General features: G+C 30.9%; 3 protein-coding genes across 5 annotated transcripts; 1 reads left to right on the top strand and 2 right to left on the bottom strand.

The window, feature by feature from the left end:
- Positions 1-3070: 3070 nt before the first annotated feature.
- LOC105162023 (inositol oxygenase 2) lies at positions 3071-7600 on the top strand. The gene is made up of 11 exons (XM_011079922.3): positions 3071-3263; positions 4046-4118; positions 4198-4282; positions 4368-4572; positions 6091-6150; positions 6251-6303; positions 6409-6531; positions 6841-6910; positions 6998-7076; positions 7169-7250; positions 7333-7600. The coding sequence occupies exons 1-11, from the start codon at positions 3233-3235 to the stop codon at positions 7357-7359; spliced, it is 888 nt and encodes a 295-aa protein (XP_011078224.1). The 5' UTR covers positions 3071-3232; the 3' UTR covers positions 7360-7600.
- A 3415-nt stretch (positions 7601-11015) lies between these two features.
- Positions 11016-11816, bottom strand: LOC105162024 (pollen allergen Che a 1). The gene is made up of 2 exons (XM_011079923.3): positions 11571-11816; positions 11016-11445 (listed from the first exon to the last, which is right to left on the bottom strand). The coding sequence occupies exons 1-2, from the start codon at positions 11734-11736 to the stop codon at positions 11099-11101; spliced, it is 513 nt and encodes a 170-aa protein (XP_011078225.1). The 5' UTR covers positions 11737-11816; the 3' UTR covers positions 11016-11098.
- A 2823-nt stretch (positions 11817-14639) lies between these two features.
- Positions 14640-21508, bottom strand: LOC105162025 (ATP-dependent 6-phosphofructokinase 6). 3 transcript variants are annotated; one of them, XM_011079924.3, is made up of 14 exons: positions 21238-21506; positions 20911-21122; positions 19522-19568; positions 19381-19420; positions 19019-19081; positions 18796-18933; positions 18217-18375; positions 18054-18107; positions 17834-17902; positions 17227-17356; positions 16111-16376; positions 15803-15851; positions 15557-15711; positions 14640-15042 (listed from the first exon to the last, which is right to left on the bottom strand). In XM_011079924.3, exons 2-14 carry the CDS (start codon positions 21010-21012, stop codon positions 14848-14850), a joined length of 1467 nt encoding a protein of 488 aa, XP_011078226.1. In that variant the 5' UTR covers positions 21013-21122; positions 21238-21506; the 3' UTR covers positions 14640-14847. The 3 variants fall into 3 exon arrangements, with proteins under 3 accessions (XP_011078226.1, XP_088736865.1, XP_088736866.1); XM_088880739.1 differs by lacking the exon at positions 17834-17902 and having other exon boundaries at positions 21238-21508; XM_088880740.1 differs by lacking the exons at positions 20911-21122; positions 21238-21506 and having other exon boundaries at positions 19019-19077; positions 19522-19574.
- Between the last annotated feature and the right edge of the window lie 2683 nt (positions 21509-24191).

The raw sequence follows: 24191 nt of genomic DNA, 5'->3' as shown, positions 1-24191 counted from the left end.
TCTTCCTGGTACATTTTATGTTATGAATTAATTATTCACTACAAAAAAAAAGCAATTGTTTGGCAGGAGTTTTTGGAACAGATTTCAATAAATCTGGAATTAAAGGTCGGAATTTGAAACGGGTTTTGGGACAGAATGATGCCCGTCACTGAATCGAAAACCGCAAAATATATCCATTACAAATTTGAGACGGAATTTTGATGGTTTCGTTAGCCCGTCACAAAACTTGTCCGATGTTCAAATATGAGGATGACTGAGTTTGCACGGGCTTTTGGGTCCAAATTTGAAACGGCTTCTGTTTATATTTTTGCATTGAATATTGTGATAGTTACTTTTCTGTCACAAACAACCAAAAAACAGCAGAAATTTAAGACGTATTTTGTGGTTTGAAATGGATTTTTAGATCATCTTTTGTGTCAGCATACATTGGAATGGGTTTGTAATCATCTTTAGTGCCGCAGTTTATGGTGCTTTTTGTTTTTTTTTTTTTGAAATCTCCGACGGTTGTTTGTTTATATGTTGTTAGATTTTGCTACAATATCCGTCACAAAATCCACTACAAAGTTTATTTTTTTTTAAAAAAAATACTTTTATTTATTTTTATTATAACAAATTATTTTAATATATTTAATTTTTAATTAATTTCTAAATTTTAGTTTTGATAATTAAAATTAATATTTCTTATTATAATAATATTTTGAATTTAATTTATAAATTGGTTTTTTTATGTTATATAAATTGAAATATTAAATAAATTAGACTGCAATTAAACATTAAAAACACAATTAATAATATATATAAATAAATATATATATATATAAATAAATATATATATATATATATATTAAAGAGTACAAAAATATAAATATTTAAAGAAGAACCTAATCTAAATCAACCTCCTCGTCCTGGTGGTCGTCATCCCATGGGGCCAAATTATTTGCTGGAGGCTGGGAATAGTTGATCATTTGAAGAATGGGTAATTGCATCATAATCTCCTCATTCTCAAGACACTGTACTTTAATTGACAGTGTCTGAACCTGAGTTTTATGGCAGTGGCCTGATCTTTGATGATCCTGCAGTAGACACGTGGGCCTCTAATCCCAAACTGAATACACGGGCCTTGTTCCGACCTCGGCTGCCAAGATCCACAACATGCAACTGCTTGGTCTAACTAGGCCACGAAGCTTCTTGAAGAAGCAAGAAGCTCTTAGCCATCGGTGGGTGCTTGGGCCTGCCGGTCCTCCAGCAACTCCTAAACGATCTCCTGAAGTAAGAAAACTTAGTTGCTAAACGGACAAATATTTAATAAAATTGTTGCGTATTTGATGTACTTACCACCTTTTGCTCTATTCTTGACCTACCTAATTATGTCTCCTGTGCAACAAATGAACATCATAAGACTACAATTCAATAACTAAACCATATTTATTAATTATTCCTAATAGAGGATGAACCTCCGCAGCATGCAGTGGCTGCGAATGTCGCATTGGCCCCCTGGTTGGTCTTATTCTTGGCGATTTCTACACATTTCACTATCAAGCTTGCTAATTCTTACAATTTTACTTGGTGACCTACCAAAACACTCTACTAACTTATACATTATTACGTTGCTAATGATCATCTAATATAAATTTCTCTATGAAAAGAATAAACTATAGGGAAAAGTATTATTTTAGTCCTCTAAGTATGCCTAATTTTAATTTTAGTCCGATAACTATGTCTATTTTTATTTAAGTCCAGTAACTTACGAAATTGCTTATTTTTAGTCCTCTGGTTGATTTTCGGACAATTTTACCCCTATGAGTGCATATGGACTAAAACCGCCTTTCAAAAGTTGTATAAGGGTAAAATTGTCCGAAAATCAGCCAGATGACTAAAAGTAAGCAATTTAATAAGTTGCTGGACCTAAACAAAAATAAATATAGTTAACGGACTAAAATTAAAATTAGACATACTTAGCTGACTAAAATAATACTTTTCCCTAAACTATGTTTCAGACTTTAAATAAATAAAATATCTATTAATTAATCTCGTAAGGATAAAATTTTGAATAGGTGAATTTATTTAAATAAATACAACATAAATTTCTAATTAATTCATAGTAGATGAGTTTCTACCAATGGAAAATTTTCTAGTTAGTAACTAAAAAATAAAATATAATACAAATTGTACATATTTAGTATCTGTATTTTGCAGAAAAGATTTTGAATAGTTAAAAGTTGTTTAGCTAAATACAAAGTGAATTTCTAATTAATTTAAAGTAGATGGAGCCTCCAACCAATGAGATTCTTTTTATAATTAAAAAAAATCAAGATTTTAAGAAATTAATATTGAGTCAAAATTAGTTGAATTATGATCAAACATCGTTCTGCTACACATATTTTCTTTAAAATATGCTAAAATTTATTTATTCATTCTTTTCTATTTAATTTTTTATTAAGCATATATATCTATTTATCAATTTCTTTTAAAAAGCATATATGGGTTGTTGGTTGTATTATATTTATTGTGTATTTACTATATATATTAATTTATACTCCACCTTTTAATTTAAATTCTTCACTTATTGAAAAAATTTTAATCTAAAAATAATTTGATGATGATTTAATATACAAAATATAAATATATATTAAAAATAATATAATTGTTCAAGGATGAGGGGCATTTTTGTCCAACCAAGAGGATAAGTGTTACATTTGTTAATTTAGTGGGGTAAATGTTACATTAAAAATAGTTTAGCTGGGGAAAGTATATTTTACCCTAAATTTTATTTTATCAAATAATAATTTATTTTTTATAATTTATAATTTTACCCCTAGTTAGACCAAGCAGTTGCATGTTGTGGCCTAGTTAGACCAAGCAATTATTAGATAAGGACCCTTTTTTATCTAATAATTGCAATTATTAGATAATAATTGCAAACTGCATGTTGATTGTCCGATAATAATTTGCAATTATTAGATAAGGACCCTTATCTAATAATTAGATAATAATCAACTTGCAATTATTAGATAAGGACCCTTTTTTATCCCATTATAAATACTTCCTTTACTCAAATCCTTCGTCACAGCATTCTAAAGGTCATTTCATTCGGATCAGAGCATTGAGTGAAACGGCCTTTCTCTATTAAAAATCAAATAAAAAGAAAATAACAAGAAATAAAAGATAGTCGAGCTTTGTTTTCATACTTTTATGGTTTTTGCAGTCAATTATTTCAGTATTACCTGCGAATATGTCTGTCCTCGTTGACAAACCCCAGCAAGGTTTGTTTGTTCATCTTATTCTTTCTCTAAGTGTAGTCCATATTCGACATTTTCTTTATTTATTTTTTTTATTTTTCATCTGTATCGATATAGAGTAACTATTTTGGTATTTATTTATGATAAATTACAATGGGCTCTCCTGGAATTTTCATAATTACGAATACCTACTTATTGTTTGAAATATTACAAATATCCTACCAAATACTCCTTTGTGATAGCCTATTGTAGGAAGTATTTGTAATTTTTTAAATAACAAAGAAGTATTTATGATTACGATAAATCTCAAAAGAGTCTATTGTAATTTACCCATTTATTTATATATGTAAAAAATACCTTATATAAAAAAAAATGATACATTGTTCCTTTTTTCTCTCGTCTCTTTCTAAATTCCATGATGTTAATACACCATTGCGAGTTTATGATAATTGTTGCATTCGTTTATGAAAAATTCTTGTTCGAATTAGGTTTGGCTGAATCACATTTGCTATGAGAATGGTCACTTTTTCTTAATTGTACACCAATTACATGTCAATGTATCGCACTTTTTATATATATAATTAATTTAGCTTTGACCGAGTCATTCAAACTGAAATTTCCACTGTTATTAGGTTTTGGTACAACCACATGCATTGTATCCGATTAATGTCATATATTTATATAACTATCAAGTGAAATTTTATGCGTTTTTGCACACATATGGGACATGCACGACTGTTAATTTAGATAATGTGCTAAATTTTAACATTGGCTTGATGTTTTGTTGTTCGTCCCACCCATGCCAGCGGAAGAGCCCAAGATGGAATCAAAAGGAGTATTCGAAGCTCCGCAAGTCAATGCCTTCGGCCAAACATTTAGGTCACATATAATTTAGTTGAATTTTTACTAGCATCAAAATATGAACTCTTGGTATTAATAAATCGGAGGGTCTGTATAGGGACTACACTAATGTCGAGAGCGAAAGGCAGAAGTCGGTCGAGGAATTCTACCGGCAGAATCATATTAACCAAACAGTAGACTTCGTAAGTACAATGTTCTATTCAAACGAGCGCAAGATTTAAGCATTAGTGATTAGTTATTGGGCTGAATCGGCAACTATAAACGCAGGTGAAGAAGATGATAGAACAATACAGCAAATTGGACAAGACCGAAATGAGCATATGGGAATGCTGTGAGCTTTTGAACCAAGTCGTGGACGACAGTGATCCTGATTTGGATGAACCCCAGATTCAACACTTGCTCCAAAGTGCTGAGGCTGCCAGGAAAGACTATCCTAATGAAGATTGGCTGCATTTGACCGCCCTAATTCATGGTATATATAAATACGCAGTCCAATCTTTTCATTAGTTATTACATAACTCAAAACTTGTAAATCTTAGTGGTGTGGGGCAAGGGCTGGGAGTTATTTTTGGACAATATTGTCCGTATATATTATAAATATTTAGTTCAAAGAACTTTTTTTTTGGCAAATTTTTATTTTAGCTTTAATTAAATTTTTCTAATTGAAAAAAATATCCTTTATTTAAAATAAATTAAAGTATAATTAATTAGTGAGTTAAATAGTTCAAATTTTATATTTTTTACAAACTCAAAGTTAAGTAATAAATGAATACAATAAATACACAAAAAAATTGCATGGAAAGATTTTACTAATTTGATAGTAAAATTGAGTTATTAATTATTTATTCTTTTAGACAAAAATGAGTGATTACGTATTGATTTATTGAACATATTTTCTTTAAAATATGCTAAAATTTATTTATTCATTCTTTTCTATTTAATTTTTTATTAAGCGTATATATCTATTTATCAATTTCTTTTAAAAAGCATATATGGGTTGTTGGTTGTATTATATTTATTGTGTATTTACTATATATATTAATTTATACTCCACCTTTTAATTCAAAATTTTCACTTATTAAAAAAATTTTAATCTAAAAATAATTGGACGATGATTCAATATACAAAATACTAAAATATATTAAAAATACTATAATTGTTCAAGGATGAGGGGCATTTTTGTCCAACCAAGAGGATAAGTGTTACATTTGTTAATTTAGTGGGGTAAATGCTACATTAAAAATAGTTTAGCAGGGGAAAATATATTTTACCCTAAATTTTATTTTATAAAATAATAATTTATTTTTTATAATTTATAATTATATATAAATTACTAATTTTATTGTTATTATTTGTTTTATTTTTTTATTGGTAATATATTTAAATTGATTTTTTTTCTTTTCTTTTTGAAATTGATGTATGTGTTATACATTTTATTCTAATTTATAATATATTTTAATATATGTAAGACTTTTTATTATATGTCCACAAGAACGCCTTGTCACGATAGCTAGTGTAACATATAATTCAAAGTTTGTTTTTATGTCAAAAAAAAGAATAAGTCATAAAAAAACTCCAAATAAAAAAGATATTTCCCCTTTCTTTTTCCATATCATTGGTTATATGGTAGGGATTTTTCATGTAAGTTCTAACGTGGTAGAAAAAAATAAGAAAATATCTTAGTTGGCAGTTGATTTTTTATTACATTTCCATGTTAGTAACTCCCCCTCAAAAAAAAAAAAAAAGCCCTAAAGTTTGTGCATGTAATCAATTTTCGATCACTTTTAAATATTTGATGGATGAAATTTTATAATTACAAAAAAATTAAAATAAAATAAAATAAATATTTGTCACCCCTATATTTGGGATACTTAGTGTGCCCGACTCCTAATGTATGAAGCAGCAAATATAATTAACCTTGGATATATAAAATGCATTAATAGTATAGAAAGATGTGAATATTTAACATCATTTTACATGGAATGTGCAGATCTTGGGAAAGTGCTTTGTCTCCCTAGCTTTGGGCAGCTCCCTCAATGGGCTGTCGTTGGTGAGTTCATAAACACCCTAGCATTATATATTTCTCTACCATTTTCAAGATCAAACTGTTCAAAATGTATTAACTAATACATACGTATTCGCGACAACAGGTGATACATTTCCTGTCGGTTGTGCTTTCGATGAATCCATTGTTCATCATAAGGTAACAAAGTCTTGTTCGAAATGTGAAATTTATGACGAAAAAGGAAAAAACTACGTGGAAGATATACAATATTAATTCAAATAAATCGACTTTCATGTGATGTAGTATTTCAAGGACAATTCTGATTTTAACAACCCTGCTTACAACACTAAGAATGGGATCTATCAAGAAGGATGTGGACTTGACAAGGTTCTCATGTCATGGGGCCACGACGAATACATGTACTTGGTAAGCCCAGAATTTCTACTCCATTGAATTTTCTATTGCATCTTGTAGTTTATTTCACATACACACATCACGTGTATAATTTTTTTCTTAGATCAAATTGATAACATAGTTTTTATACATATTACGTGAATATGTGAAATGAAAGCGAAAATGTAAAGTGAATTGTAGTAGAAAATTCAATCCAAAATTCTACAAGGTTTATGAATTTCACCTATGGCTTCTCATTACCAAGATTTGGGTAGCAAATTACATATGAGCAGCTTTTGCCTTTTTAATTTTTCTTTTTTTCCCTTCTTGTCTAAATCAAAGGTGGCTAAGAAAAACGGAACAACTCTACCTTCAGCTGCAATGTTCATCATCCGTTTCCACTCATTTTATCGTAAGAATTTACGTTTCTTCTCCTTAATATAAAACTAATTAGTGTTTGTTTAATTACATTAACATGTTATATATATGCAATTTGCAGCTATGCACAAGGCTGGAGCTTACACACACTTGATGAATGACGAGGATAAGCAAAATCTTGAATGGCTGAAGAAATTCAAGTAATTTAAATATACGCTATTGTGATTTTTCTAATAAATAAATAAAAAAATACTAATATTATTTTTTAATTTAACTTCAAAAAAAATTTCAGCAAGTATGATCTGTACAGTAAGAGCAAAGTTAGAATTGATGTTGATAAAGTGAAACCATACTATATCTCCCTCATTGAGAAGGTAAGTAACTTTCACTGGCCGTAGTATTTTATCTTTTTTTATTTTTTGAATTATTTTTCTAACACATAGTTAATTACTGCAGTACTTTCCCGCAAAGCTCAAATGGTAAATTTCTCACAAAGTGGTGTGAAGTTATATATATTAGGTGAAGGACTGCTAACATTTAGATATAGAGTGTAAATAAATGAACTACAACATGAGAGTTCTTCTTTAATGCTCTTATTTCTTAGTTTGTTTGTTTTTTTTTACAGTCATTTATCTTTCTAGTTTTTGGAGGTTACGGCCTCAAGATGCACTTAATGTATCTGAATTTGTATATTGTTCATATAAATAAAGTAAATTTTGTCAGATTACTTGTGTATATATATCTTATGTTATGAATTGATTATTTGTATTATATTACATCATTAAGACATACAATTATTGTAACAACTGCCTAATGGTTGATGTCGGGGTTGAGGTTAGGTAAGGCAAAATTTTTAAATGAATAATAAATAAAAAAATAAAAAATAGTATTTATGGTCCCATAAGTTAGGTCAATTTCACTTTTGATTTCATCCTTTATCGGGTTATTACTTTTAGTCTCGTAACTTAAAAAAATAATTAGCGCTTTTGATCATTATTCACTTTTTCGTTTATAATTTAATGGTGTAGACCACGTGCGAAGCACATGACTGTTAAATACTTTGGTTGGAGACGCCAAGAGGAAGACTTCTATTCTCCTTAAAGCATTAGTAAGTGGTTGACCCTACCTTAGGTACATACGTAGTAGGGGTGCTCAAGAGTTTCAATTTTTTTAAAATTATTTTCAAATCGAATTGCCATTGGCTGTTTTATACATATTATTCAAATTCAAATATGCGGTTTCCGGCAGTTTGGCGATTTTACTACTTATAACAAAAATAAGACGAGACTAAAAAAAATCAACAAATGAAACAAGTGCTTGTATATATGTTGGAAGCAAAAAAAATCAACATTATATACCATAAACCACCAATACTCTCCACAACTTTAATTAGATTAAAATATAAGATAATATATATCAATCCAACAAGAAAACACTTAATTTAATAAAGGCCAATGGTCGATTTTAGAGATAACAGAGATAAAAGGCAGAAAAACAAAACAAAAAGGGCAGTAAGAGAGAAGAGGAAAATGGGGAGAGAAGAAAACACAGGGGAGATAAAATAAATGAAAACTTAAGTTGATCATCAAATGTGTTTAAAATTTGAATGGGCTTAAATAATTAAACATATATATTGGATGAAGTCCAAATATAAATATTAGAAAAATGAGCTTTGAATGTGGATCTTAGATAATATATGAAATTTGGGATTATATAATCTGAAAATGATTTTTTTCCAAAAAATTAATTACATTATCAAATTACTATGTATATAATCTAAAAAATTAATTATATGTATAGCGGTGCGGTGTGGTTTTTGTTGATTTTTTTAAATTCTAAATTAAAATCAAACCAATAGTGTGGTGCGATTTTAATCTAAATTTAGAATTGCGATTTGAAAAATAAATTATAAAAAATGATTCAATTCGATTTGATTTAGGCGGTTTTTGGGGGATTTTTTTTCTTTTTTTTAATCAACTCTGAGTCGACTCTCATAACTATCATGGTTGCTGCCCAATACAAGCCTCTCGTCTTCTCTTTCAACAAAACAATATGCAATCGTTTGCGGGATGGGGGGAAATTAGGGCTGAAAGTTTGGGGGAAATAGGAGAGTCATTTTCGAAGGGAGGCTTTGACTAAAGAAGAGGCACATGAAACGTGCGTGTCTCTCTTTTCCCTCCATTACTTGCCACGTTGGAATCCTAGATTACATAATTCCAACATAGAAACACCAATGGTTTCGATCGCCCAACAATTAAGCAACTAAACGATACATTAGTAATTTTTGTTCATTTTTCACTGTAAAATTGACTCCAAAATCCTAAATCAAACGAAATTGACACAATTTTACAACATAGTGTACAAAATGTGATGACTATCATAGTTAATGGATTACAATTAAACGAAGACAAAGTTAGTAGACTATTTTCTTTTCCCAATAATGAAATTACATTCTTCAAATGACACGCGGGCGGTTAGAGCCCATGCTCCTCCCATTGCTCGAAAAGTTACAATTGTATATTATATTTCACTCTCCGGTCGGGTTCTTTTCACTTTTCCGTCATGATACTAGTTTGTTGTTGGTCGCCTCATGATTTTTGGTTTACTGCCTACAACATTATTCTTTCCTTTAATAAATTCAGATCCCACACTATCCAACACCAGGAAGTGTATCTCCCTAAAAAAAAAAAAAAACAAAAATCCAAAGTTTTTACTATACCAAACTTTATTCCCAAAGCAATAATGAACTAGGTGCTTGTTGAAAATTTTATTTGTACTTATCAAGTTTTGCTCGTACTTATCCTTTTGTTCTCAGTATTTGTTTTTTATTAGTATTTCAGTGTTTAATTTTTATTGAGTCTGTTGCCAACTAGAGTTCAAAGTGAGTTAGTTTTCTTCTTTAACTAGAACTCTATTCTTTATATATAGTTTCACATCTTTTTAATTTTAGAATGAGAGAGTTTTTAGACGAATAAAGCCTAGTTTTTTCTTCTTTAATTTATTTCTATGAATATACTATGTTCTCCACACTTCAAATTTTAACATAGTATCAGAGCGGGTTTCTCAAAAAAAAAAAAAAAAAGAGAGAAAAAGAGAGCCTTTTGAAACCCTAGCACGCTGTCGCTGACGTACTTGCTCGTTGCCTTTGAAACCATAGCACGCCTCCGCTGGCATACTTGCTCGCTGCTTTGAAACCCTAGCACGCTGCTTCTGGCATACTTGCTCGCTGCCTTTAAAATCCTAGAGTACCGCCGCATGAAACTGCATTCATCGATGGAACTTCGGCAAAATCGAACGCTGATGATCTCCTTCTTCCTTCTCTGAAATTCGTTTATGAGCCTTTGTGGCTTTGAATATTGGTAGAGCATTTGTGGTTGTATGAGCCTTTGTGGCTTTGAATATTGGTAGAGCTTTTGTGGTTCTATAAGCCTTTGTGGATTTGAATATTGGTAGAACCTTTGTGGTTCTATGAGCCTTTATGACTTTGAATATTGGTAGGCCCTTTGTGGTTCTATGAACCTTTGTGGCTTTGAATATTGGTGGAGCTTTTGTGGTTCCATAAGCCTTTATGGCTTTGAATATTGGTAGAGCCATTGTGGCTTTGAGTGATTTTTGCAACTGTGAAGTGGTTGTGGCCTTTGGTCTTAGTAGGCCTTGGGTTTTTAGGCTCCTGAGCCTTCATTTTGTTTCATGTCTCTGTTCCGCTACCCATTCTCTTCTGACGCGATAACAATGCTGTCATCCTGATACAACTTACTACTAACTTTGGATGATTCCTTTACAAGCTGGCCTCGCTTCCTCGGCTCCATCTTGAGGGGGGGGGCTGTTGAAAGTTCTGTTTGTACTTTATCAAGTTCTATTCGTACTTATCCTTTTGTTCTCAGTATTTGTTTTTTATTAGTATTCCAGTATTTAATTTTGTTGAGTCTGTTGCCAACTAGAGTTCAAAGTGAGTTAGTTTTCTTCTTTAGTTAGAACTCTATTCTTTATATATAGTTTCATATCTCTGTAATTTTAGAACGAGAGAGTTTAGATGAATAAAGTATTTGAGTTTTTAGATGAATAAAGCCTAATTTTTCCTTCTCTAATTGATTTCTATGAATATACTTTGTTCTCCACACTTTAAATTTTAACGATCATATTGTAAGAAGGACATCAGCTCATAGAAGGCCCTAGACTTAGACCCACAACACATGGATAAAATATAAGAAATTAAACTCGATCATAATCGTGCCAAGGTCATTTGGACATCCTTTAAGAATTCAATGCACTTGCGCAGGGCTTCCTTCCTGGTGAAGACGAGTGGGTTTGCGAGACGGATATTATCCATGAAGCTACTAGTGGCGACGAGGGTTACTTCAGATGTTGGACTCTTTCCGGATCGATCAATTGGGATCTCGCTGCATTCCGCCCTGCTGCTCTTCACCAGTGTCACTTCACAGACTTCCCCAAGATGATCACCTTCCGCCGGCAACGTGTAGATCCCATTGTCGTCGGTTTCACCACCCGTCATGCGGTATGTCACCTTGCCGCTTTCCTTGTCTTTGCATTCCAACTTCACTTGTGCTCCTGTAATGTGTGTGTATATATATATATATACACGTAATTAATATCATCAAATGCGTGTTTATATATATATATAAGGTGTTGGTGTGTGTGAGAGAAGATACTACATGTCGTATTCGTTCACGTACCTGACATAGGCTCGCTGAATTTATTGAAGAAATTGACACGGCAGACGTCGCAGTACACCATTCCCTTGACGATGAATTCAGGGCCCTGGGAGTTGGCGACATCAGCTAGAGACAGGAAGCAGAGAGCTCCGGCTAAGATGATTGCGAATTGTGGGAGTGTAGCCATTTTTATTCTTCTCTCCTATTTACTGTTTGGTTTTATTATTTTCTTATTGTATTCGAATCTCGGGAATGAGAAACTGTACAAAAGAGAATTTCAGAGTTATTGGTGATTGTTGAGAGGTGGAGGGATGTATTTATATACATGTCCTAAAGATGGTTTGTTATTTGTGTGAGGTCGAGAACTCATTGCATAACCGCTTTCGTCTCTAGCTAACACAGTCAAATTAGTGCTTTGGAAATCACTGTCGAGAGCTCACTTCTTTTGTCTTCAATCCTGACCAAGTATGTATATTTCAATAATCAAACACACCCCAAAAATAAAGGAGAAAATTAGTATGCATACATGTATATATATATATATATATATATATATTTGTCACAATTTTTATTTTGTTTTTTTAAAATTACTTTTAATTTATCTTTATTAAATTGAATTCTTTTGATTCATTTATTTTTTAATTATTTTAATTTTTAAATTAATTTATTTCTAAATTTTAATGCAATAATTGAAAATATTATTTATATTATAATGAATTCTTTAAATTTCAATTTATATATTTAAATTTGATAAGTATTGAATAAATTGGACTGCAATTAAATATTAAAAGCACAATTAATAATAAAGAATATACATTAATTGAAAAAAAGTACGAAAACAAAAATTTTTAAAAAGCAAAACAAAAAAAGGTGCTACTCTAAACCGGCCTCCTCGTCATTTTCCGGCAAAGATTTTGAAGACTCTGAATATGTAGTCGTGTGTGCAGTCCCACTAAAAAAAAATACAGGATTTATGGCGATTTTAGAAACTATTTTTTTTTATTTGGAATAATTTGAATTGAAAAATTATTTTGAATCGGAGTTTGGAATGGTTTACGATTCGTCGTTATAAACCGCGTTATTAAAATTTAGGGACGGTTGGAAAAAGACCATTCCCAAGTAGAACGGTATTATAATACATTGCTAGTGACAAGTCCTAATAATGTATTTGAATATGATTTTTTTTTTTTATTGGAATACATTGGATAAGATTTGGAATGGTTATGTAATTTAATTTGGGATATTTTTGAAACGGTGTTTGTAATACTCATAGTCGAATTTTGGAACTGTATTTATTTGTATTAGTGATATATTTAGAAACAGTCGTTAGAATTGTATAGTGCTTAATTTTTAAAATAGTATTAGGCACAATTTTTTGGAACCTTCTATTGTAATTGTGTTAGAAATATTTTTTAAAACACGACATGATGCATGCATTAATTTGATCAGTTGCGTGAATATAGAATGAATTAGTTGGAGACTTTTAATTATGATGTGACTTGGAATCATTGTTATAAGTGAGGCATCCTATTATATTGGATTGATCTTTAAACCCTACTAGGTTAGCATAAATGCATAATTTATAAACTTGGTATCTCACTCATGGACCAAGCCGGCTGGTCTGGTAAAAAATAATGCAAAACTAAAATAAAAAACATCACAAAATCGACAAATGAAAAATAATTAATTACTATTTTAGGCGTTGGATTGCTCATGCGTTTTTTGTAGGTACTCTGTCAAAAGCTCGCAGCATTTTAAGCCTAAAGACCTCTAGTTAGACTTGTTCGAACGAGCAACTTTTTGTTCGCATCACGTTTCAACAGAAATCATTAAAATATTTACACCCTCGTAAGTTTTTAAAATTTCCAATAACATTGCCAAAAACTATTCCTAATATCTTTTCATCATCATGCACAAGGGATGGAGAGAATGAATTTTCGTCCAAAATTATGGTTGGGTTGTCATTTTAGTTCATTGCGATTTCAATTTTGCAATCAAGAATAATAATTTTTTTAAAATAAATTGCACATTTTGTTTAATTTCTTTTTCGAAAATGCCAATTTGCTACAAAAGTTGCATGCTTGGCATGTGACAAACTCATTTTTCAGTAAAAAAATTCATTTTCCAGCAATAAATGGACCAAATGTGCTACTTTTTTCTTTGAATTATTATTTTCAATTGCAAAATTGAAATCGAATAGATTACTAGAACTCCACCGGTGACCAAAAGTGCATTTTTCGTATGCCAATTAATGTATCACTATAAATAAATGAGTTTACGAAGGCAAGTTAGCCATGCATGGGAATTAACCTGCACGTAAGCAGTAGAATACTTATTCTTAACACATTTTATAAAATGACGTTTGTTTCATCAACAAACCAAAGAATCAGTAGAATGTGAACCTCTTTCCTCAAGCTTCACTGCTACTATAATTTTTACTTGACTTATATATTTCCAAAATTTGGTGAATGTTTTTTGCATTTATTCAAGCAAAAGTTAAGTGAAACATATTGGACATATAGCTCTGACATGTTGTTTTAAAGTCAGAACAGACATGAGATAAGCCATGACCACATCTTATCACATGACCATTCTCTGTCCAGCGAACGTATGATAAGCCATGGCCATGGCTTAATCAGATGTATGCTCTCTGCCTAGGGCATTTCTGATGAGTTGTGACCACAACTTATCTCTACGTGACGGTTTTGTTGATGTGGTTCACTATCCAACTTATGCAACTTTCGGTAACTGCCGATTAAATACATATGATATATTTTTTTATGAAAAAAAATTAGAATTGTTATGGAGTTTTCTATTAAAAACATGATATGAGGTTTGGGGTCCCCTGAAATCTTGTAATTGTGAAGAAGACACACCATTGATTTGACTGCACTAGATTCCAGAAGAATCCAACATCAATTTTTCCTCAGCTTTTCGGGTTTTGTTATAGATTTGCGTTTGAATCAATGGCTAGAGATTAGTAATCCTAAAGAATTTTGCTTCCACACTCTACAATCTAACATGCATATAATGTAATCACTACATTTGTGTTGGATATAAATTTTGACAGCAATTATGTTGGAATATGTGTTGTTGTTCAGATGGATTTATATTTTGACCATCATGTTTACTACGTCACATGTTTATGCTTACAAAACAAGGCAACTCCTACAACACAGACAGACAAATTTATTGGATTTTCTCTACGTAGAAGAAACAAATGGAATGTATTATGGTTTTGTTGGACAGTGATGCTTATGGTCTCCCACCGGCCTCCATAATAGCGTTGCAAGATCATCTAGCAGGCAACATCTTCATTCATGTATTTGCCGTCAACAAATCCATTGTCGAGCAATACATATGGTGTCTTCTCCCGCTTGCTAGCTTCAGCAACGTCTTTTGCACTCAAGAAACTGGGCTGGTTGGTGGAGGAGAGAAGCCTCGCCCACATCCTATCTGTGATCACTACCTTATTCCTACTCTCATTAATTCTCTGCACAAATACATCAGGAGTTTGTTGATCGACAAATAACTTGATACTCAATTGTAAAAGCTAAAAGAGTTGGATGCACTGAGAGAAATTATGCTAATAGCTAGGAAAATTAGAAAGGAGAATGAAGTTGTTGGTAATTAGCAACAAATCATAGCAACGAAAAAGAATTTTAAGTTCTTGTGATTTCGAAATAAATATTAGAAACAAAATATTTTCTTGTTATATTTAGAAATGAATTTTAATGTTAAAAAGTTCGGTAGCTTGCCTTCACAAACAAATTTGAGAAGTTACCCCTAGAATTTTACGAACAATTATTTTTTTGTTAGCCAAATTTCTTGCAAAAACAACAACAAAAAAGACCCGATACTAAAATCAGTGACGAATTAATTATCAAGCAAATATTTTTCTTAATAAATTCATTTATCACGTAATTAACAACAAATCACTTAAATGTGAAAAACAAAAAAGTGCGTGAAATAGTTAAAAGTGTGAAAGGTGACGAAAGAAAACTTACATAGAAGGGTATATAAGCGTGTCGGCCATTTACAGGCCCTACAGTGAAACCTGTATATCCTGCCATCGCGCCATGAACTGCACTTTGGGCAAGAAGTGTACAATATACATTGTCAGATGCATTACTTGGAATAGCTCGAATCATATATGTGGGATCTGGAAAAACAATTGGAGAACTTTGTTAGAGAAGAAACCTCCACTTTTGACTTCATTTATCATAACAACGGGGAATTTTCCGAGTACTCACCAATATACTTGAGATTAATCGTCATCTTTCTTTGCTTGGAAAAGTGATCCTGCACACGAACAACATCAAAGATGAAATTAATCATGTTCGACCAGTGAACAATGTGGGAGTGCATTCACACTTGAAGTTTGAACTTTCAGTCTCCAAAGTAATTGAAACTCATATTTTATGGGATTAAAAGTGTAATTTTGCGTGTTTATTATCAATGGTTATTGCATGAGGGGCATGCATATTTTCGTACCACAGTGCACGTTTTAGAAATCCCCGGTAAAACAGAAAACAAATAAGAAAAAACTAAAATCTCAGACCTTAATCCTTTGTGATATCCACAGGCCAACGTCTTGCAGAAGCTTATTTCCAGAAGCATCTTGTTGATTTGTTGATCGTAGACTATCGGATAACAACTCCTGCCCTGCGCCTTCAGCTATAACAATCACCATGTGTCCATTCTCTTTAAGTCGCTTCTCTATGTACTCGAAAAGTCCTCCAGGTCCTTCGAGATAGAACGGCGACTCTGGAATGAGGCAGCAGTCCACATCTCTACTAGCAAGGGTAGCATACATAGCAATAAAACCTGTACATTTAATGGAATTTTAGACGTATTCATTGAATTTGGATGAAAATAAGATAAAATTATGAATGGAATAAAAATATGAACGAATGGTTTTAGTATATCATTTTTATGTTTGGTATGGTAAGGGAATAAGAAAAGGTTAATAAAAAAAATTTCAAATTTTATTTTTTCGACATATTTAGTTCCACAGTTCAATCTCTGTAAAAAGAAATAGATGAAAAATCACATATCCTACAAATAGCCGTTATATGTCAATGAAAAGCGGCTTTCGGAACTAAATATAGGAAAAATATTAAAAAATTGGTATATAAAAAGTGTAGACTCACGTATCTGTGGATGAAACATGTTGGGGCAAAATTGCATTCACTAAAGCCGTGGTAAATTAATACTATCAACAACAGTTAAACAAAATCAAAATAAAAACTTAAACTTTTAGCACGATTAATTAATATTCATCATAATTTTTAACCATAGTTAAGACATTTGCCATAATTTTTTAGCCATGGCTAATGGACTTTGCAAAGCAGTGGTTGATTTGTAATTTGCTACGTTTTTCTTCTTTTGGCTATAGTAATTAACCATAACATAAATTCATATTTTTTCTAGTTATTTTCTATCTTTGTACATAATAAAAGGCTCTACAGTTTTGGTCCCAAAAAATATATTTTCAACAAATTTAATCCCAAGTGTCCATTTCGTGGAAAAATACATTTAAACCCGTCGTAAAATGTTTAACGATTTCAAAGGGTATTATTTAATCATAAAAGACGGCAGGATATCGGTATAATTATCCCTATTATTACTCATGAAACTGAATTCCAATTTGGTGCAGGGTACTCAGAAGACATACCACTATATCGCCCCATTAACTTCACGAGTCCAATACCATTCTCAATACTTGTAGCTTCAACATGCGCTGCAGTGATAGCACGTTCGGCTTCCTCAACCGCAGAATCAAACCCAAATGATTTGTCAATTACCTGAAAAAAGAGATAATATGGTATAAAACTTTTCAGTTAGTTTTAATATACCTACTATTTGGAGAATACAACTGTAGGCTAGATCTCATCCAGATGAAAATTTTTAATTTTCATTCTATAAGTATGAAATAGTGGTACTTTTTATCGACCTATATTATAATTTGGTAATGAAAGACGGTTTTTTTTTTTTTTTTAAAAGGCCCATTAAGGACGTTAGTTGTCAAAAATTGCAATTTGATCGGAAAAGTCACATAAGTGTGATATTTTGAACTTTTTCCAACCACTCTTGGACCAAATTCGGTAATTTCTGATTAAAGATTGCTCTCAATATGCATTTATTTTAAAAAAATATCGTCCTTATTACAAAATTGAATTCCAAGTCATTAAAAGTGTCGCCCCTCATACTTACAGGACAAAAGTTATAGTTTCCCCCTCATTCAGATGTATGTATACATCGTACGCAATAGAAATAAGTACCGGAATATCGTTATCTATGGTTTTGGGGATTCCGGCAACTGCAACCTTGAGACCTCGTCTTCTGATTTCCTATATTTGAAGTTAGTTCAAATGACTTCAATATTGAAACGATGATGCAAAATGCAAAAAGTCTGGACAACTGATGACTTAATTAGTTTACATGCTACTATAGAACTAGTATTAATAGCTAGCATAAAAACACAGTTGAATTAAACAATACCTCGAAAATAACTGCTGCTCCCTTCTGAGTTCCATCTCCACCTATTATGTAGACCTAAAACGGCACACGATGAGGCCGTGTTAGAATAAATTTGGCTCCATGACATCGGTAAAATGAAATATAAACATAGAATATTCAAGATTTTCCAAATTGAACTCCATACTTGGTTGATCCCACGATCCTGAATGCTATCAACGATCTTTTTAGTATCATGGCCACCTCGAGACGTCCCAAGGACCGTCCCCCCTCGTTTGTGAATGTCGTTCACAGTGTTGGGTGTTAGAGGTATGGTGTTCTTAGAGTAAAAACCTCGATATCCTCCCTGCAAATTTAGCAGCTTAGTTAGCTGTTGATGCCATCACGAACTTCGTCTGTCATTCAACATCAAATGTTGTTAGCTTTTGATCTTTAATCGTATTTTTGTTGCTCGTTTCTTCATTGTGTTGTCGTGGTTTCCACGACCATAGTCACAAATGCTTCAATTTTCATTTTGTCTTCCTCACTTATCTAATTTTTGCTTCGACCTTTTAGAACTGCTTCTTCCCAACAATATTGCAGCACTTGAAAGCTGATTTTACAATATTTCATGTTGTTATTGGACTGTTTCTCTTCACAATTCAATCATTCAAGTCTTGAACTATGACAACAAGTTTGCAGCTTTTCTCGAGACAGTATGGATTAATGCTCGACAATGAAATGTTTAACAGATATAACTTAGGAAACAATGGATACAACTACTTACATTTATTCCCAGAACACGCTTCACGCCATACATGTGATGCAAACCGCATACAATTTCCCTGATAACTGTGTTGAGACCGGGGCACAACCCTCCGCATGTGACTATACATGCATGGACATCATCGGACTCGAAATAAACCTGAATTATTACACTCTTTTAGATTCATGAAATACTGAAATCTATCAAGAAACATCAATGCAGCTAGCGGAGCTATTATACTTACTCTTTGGCGAGGCCCAGCACGTCGAAAATGAGTCCCTCTTGGCATATCTTTGTGAACGACTATCTACATGGAAACGAGTGCATAATCATCAAAGAGAAACTCAACCTGCACACCCCGGGCTCGTAGGGATATTTAATGAATCCACTTGAGTTCTTTCACCAAAACTTAGCTGATTCTTATCTCATCAACTCCTAATTCACGTGGAATTAGGTACCGCCGCTGCATAATCTTACGAGCATTCATGTAGAAGTTTGTATTTATCTACTTCCCTCAATGGAATTTCCTTCCAGACTAAGTTAAAAGACATGTAAAGGGATAGTTGTATTTTTCAGAAATTGATAATTGTCTCCAGAAAGACTGACCTTTTGTGCAACAGTGTCGTCCAAGTCCACAAAATACTGCCTGCCAGGAAAAACAATTAACTATCAATTGATACAAAGCCAATAAGCAATGTTCTAACGAAAGAACGGAAGATAAAGTGACATGTGATAAAATTAACTTACCTAACAGCTGAGTACGCAGGATTGTCTTGTAAGGGATTGGGATAAGTCTGTCAAAATGAAGGGAAAATGAGAAGAAATATGATATTTTTTGTCGTGGTTAATTAATTATTATGATCAAAAGTAAGAATTTGTAACAAATATTACTTGACCACGGTGACATTATTTTTGTAGGTAAGGTAAAAATATTAAAAGTAAAGATGATAACAAATATTTTTGTCATAATTAAAACTATAGCAAATATTTATGAAGTGTAACCAAAACTTAAGTTTTAGTATTAATTTTGTTTAACTGTGATAACAAGTATTAATTTATCATAATTTTTAAATCGTAAACTTAAGTTTTAGTATTAATTTTGTTTAACTGTGATAACAAGTATTAATTTATCATAATTTTTAAGTCATAATCATTGTAGAGAAAAATTAATTTTTTTAATAATGTCTCCTACAATGTCATAATGCAAGTAGGAAAATATTCATATTCCAAAGGATCAGAATTTTCCAACTAAGTAATTAAATGTGGTATAGTGGGAACCAAAAAAATTTTATTCGAACCAAATTAATAAAAAAGTAAGTGTAATACACTTGATATGATTGGTCATTTTTTTTTAATTGTACACTGATTACACAATAAATATACACTATATTTGTCATATAAATATTTCAAGTTTGACCGAGATTGATTCGAATTGAAATTTCTTGAAAGAATCAGTACATTCCCAACATAATACCAGTGGATTACATTAGTCTTAAACATCCCAAAGATACCAAGAAAAGACAACGACAAAGAAGAATAAAACAGAGTGACGTAACATTACCTGGACTGCAACAATTCACAAGAGGGGGGAAAAAGGGCTCAAGAAAACCAAATTAACTCATTTAAAAATTACAAATAATCATGATTTAAAAATCTTAACAAACTAATATTATTTGATATGATTAATTAGTTGCAGTTATGACTAATTAGTATTTTCACCATCTTTTACTTTTAATTAATGTAATTAACCATGACATATATATATAAATTGAAAAAAATGCAAGCAACCTCCATATGATATTATAAATGAGCAAAAATTAACCCCTATGAAGAAATAAACAACACCCTACATCCATATATTTTTTAAAATACAGTAATTTATCTCCCAATATTTTTTAAAATAAATTATTTCATTTTGAAAAGAATAGAAAGTAAATTATTAAATTTTTTTATAATTTGATCATTCTCAATATCATATGAGGTAAATTATTATATATATATATATTTTTTTTTTCATAGGGTGGTAATTTGATCATTCTGAATATCATATGAAGTAATTGCTATTCACATTATATAAATCAATTATTATATATATATATATATAGAGAGAGAGAGAGAGAGAGAGATTGTACATACCGGGAGATGAGAAATGTAATCGGACAAGTGGGGGACGTCTTCCAGAGTGTACCCAAATTCCCCGGTCACGATTTTAGGCGCGGAATCGCTCTCCTGTCCCATAATAGCCCGCTTCACAAACCCGTTTCTTGAATTTGAACGAGCAACTTTCTTCTCAAACCTGTGATCGCCGTCGGGCGGAACGCAGCCGCAGGGCAACTTCAACGCGGCGGCTGTTTAACCAACATTAAACAGTGTCGAACCCATCAGTACTTTTCACACCTCAAATAACCATCTCAACAAGTACAAATTCATGATATATATATATATGCATCTATATATACTTACATATACTGATCAAACAGACAGCTTCCTATCACCGGCAAACGCTGCGCCTCAAACTTAGTTATGAATTCTGATCAGTGATCAGACCTTATTGGCTAAGTTATTAGAGGGAGACAGGTGGCAAAGGTTTCTGGTGGAGTCACGGAAAACTGGAGTTCGAAAGCTGAGACGGGGTGGGGGTTGCAATGGCTAATTCCAGGCGGGATTTCTGCAGTTGCGAGGGAACGTCCAACTTTCTTATCGTAGAGTACAATATTTGAATTGGAGCTCTGTATTTATAAGTAGGAAAATTGGCATGGCGGTATGATTTCTTGAAGTCAAGCGAGGGGCTTCTGGAATATGTTGAAGATTCCTGATTCTATGCCTTTCTTTTCAAAAAAATTAAATTAAAGTATAATCGAGATTTTGAATTCAAATTTTAAATACGAAAAGAAAATATTTTTTTATATCAAAATCATTATAATATATGATATTAATGTTGTTCCAATTTTACTATTTTGAATTTAATGTGTCTTACAATAATAATTTAATTTTTAAAATAAATACTTTTTTCTATAATTTGAAATAATAATATAAAAATATTTTCTTCAATTATTTTTTGAATTTATGGATTGATTTGGGTCAGATAAGTATTTAATTATGGTTGGACATAGGAGTAATAAATTTAGAACAAACTAGACATATATATATATATATATAAATACACATGTACTTTTGAGAAATATTATGGTAGGGACATCATTGACCTAAGGCTAGAATTAAATAATACGTGTGTGACTAAACATGGCATGTGACGTGTGATTGGAAGCAGCCTAAATGATAAGGAAATCAACATATTGTAATTGTCATTAGCTTCAATAATAATAATAATAATAATAATTGAAAAGAAAATAATATTTGAATAATATTTAGAGTGGCCATGAAAAGACCTGCTTTTAATTAATTTAATATACTGCCTGTCTTTTTCTTGCAATCAAGTAATAGTAAATTATTGAAGAAAACAAAAATAAAAAGAGTGGTGTTCACTCCTTTGAGTCTAAACAATGGACGTCACGACCCACGACTTTAGACTTAAACTACCCAATTAAACAAATGTTTATGTAATACAATTACAAATATTTGCGACTGTTTACGATAAGTGCTTATGGTTTATTGTTGCGATAAGTTAAAAAGAGTGTTTTTATTTTTGAATTGTTTAAATCAAAATAATTTAAGGGTTCATTTGATTTAAGCGAGAGGAAAAAGAAAAGTGAAAGAGAGAGGGGAAGAAAATAATTTTTCTTCGAGTTGTTTGGTATGATTGAAAAGGGAGTAAATCTTAAATATTTTCATCTTGTTTAGTATGAGGAAAATGATTTGAGGGAAAAAGACTAATTTTTGTAATTTTACTGAGTAACTATTCTCTTTGTTTTGTATTAAAAATAAATAAAATAATATTTATACTAATGTAATTTTAGTATATTAAAAATTTAAAGTTTTTATTAATAAAAATATTTATCAAATAAGAATAAAAATATTTTTTATTAATTAAAAATCATCAAATGAGTATTGTTCATTTATTTTAAACTATTTAGTTTAAACAAAATAAAAATTACTAACAATGTTTTCAACAAACGAATTCGAGTTTAAACATCAGTGTCTTTGTTGATATCAAAAATTTTTTGGAGGAAAATTATATATATATATAAATATATGGATAATAGAGTAAATAAAAATAAAAACTGTACTTTTTTGTCTTTTTTGCCTTGTAATCTACTTTTCCGCTCAATTTTAGACCGAAACAAAATGGAACTCTGGCAGGATTTCACACACATCGACTTTTATTTCACCTCCATCTCTTCCCCCAAACCAAACATCAAATTATCTCTTATATTCATTTTTATTTTCATTTCTCTTATACTTCCATTTTTCACCCAAATAACAAATATTTTTCGTCGTTTGAAAACTATTAATACCCCCTAATATTGATGGTCATCTAACAATTAGCCAATCCGTTAGACCCTGATAAGGTTTCATTTATTTTATAGTAGACTGATAAAAATGTCCTTATAGATTATGAATTGTAATTTTACTTATTTTTAAATTATTTTAGAATATTTTTATGCATTAAGTGGATAATTTGTTTTACAATATTTCAAATTTTTTCATCCATATCGTCTAATTTTTTTATATTTTTTAAATTTCTTTTAAAAAAAGAAAAAACATATAGCAATGATAAAAACAATTTCAGACCTCCATTCAACGATTATATAATTTCATCAAACATCAGGGGGTATTTATAATTTTTTAAATAATAAAGAGGTATTTGTAATTATGTCAAATCTTAAGAAAACTCGTTGTAATTACCGTAAAAGTTGTAATTATGTAGTTACAAACAAACTTTGTAACTTATTGATAAAATTGTACATATGAAGTTATTTTCCAAACTCTGTAACTTTACTTCTTTTCTCTCTTTTCTTATGAAAGATAAGTCACGAGTTCAAATTTCAGAACGAAAGTTCAAAAACAAGTTTCGATCCTTGTTTAAAACAATACACAACTTTTTTTTTCTTCAATTTTTTACTTTTATTTTCAAATACTTTCGATTTGTATTATGATTAATTTATAATTTTTTATACAATATATTCCCACTACGAAACAAAAACTATTGCAAACACCACCTTAAATTTCTAAATGGAGTGATCATATGAAATAAATCATTAATTAAGTAATAATAACCTAACTTATATTCTATATGAAGTATTTGTTATTATCTTATTATCTTATAAATAGATTTTATTTGGGATTAATTAATCACTACACTCTAAAGATTTACTTCAATGGGAAGATAAAACAAGTCAACTGATATAATAAAATCTTAAATGAATTGCAATAATAAAATAATCAATAGTTTATGATATTATTTGAAAATTAGCATAACAAGTTAGTCAAACCAAAATATATAATTTTGATTTTGT

The sequence above is a fragment of the Sesamum indicum genome, linkage group LG5 (assembly GCF_026168435.1).
Source record: "Sesamum indicum cultivar Baizhima isolate 11 linkage group LG5, ASM2616843v1, whole genome shotgun sequence".
Classification (NCBI taxonomy): domain Eukaryota; kingdom Viridiplantae; phylum Streptophyta; class Magnoliopsida; order Lamiales; family Pedaliaceae; genus Sesamum; species Sesamum indicum.
Note: the sequence above shows the minus strand (reverse complement) of the source record. Positions and strands in the feature narration are given on the sequence as shown.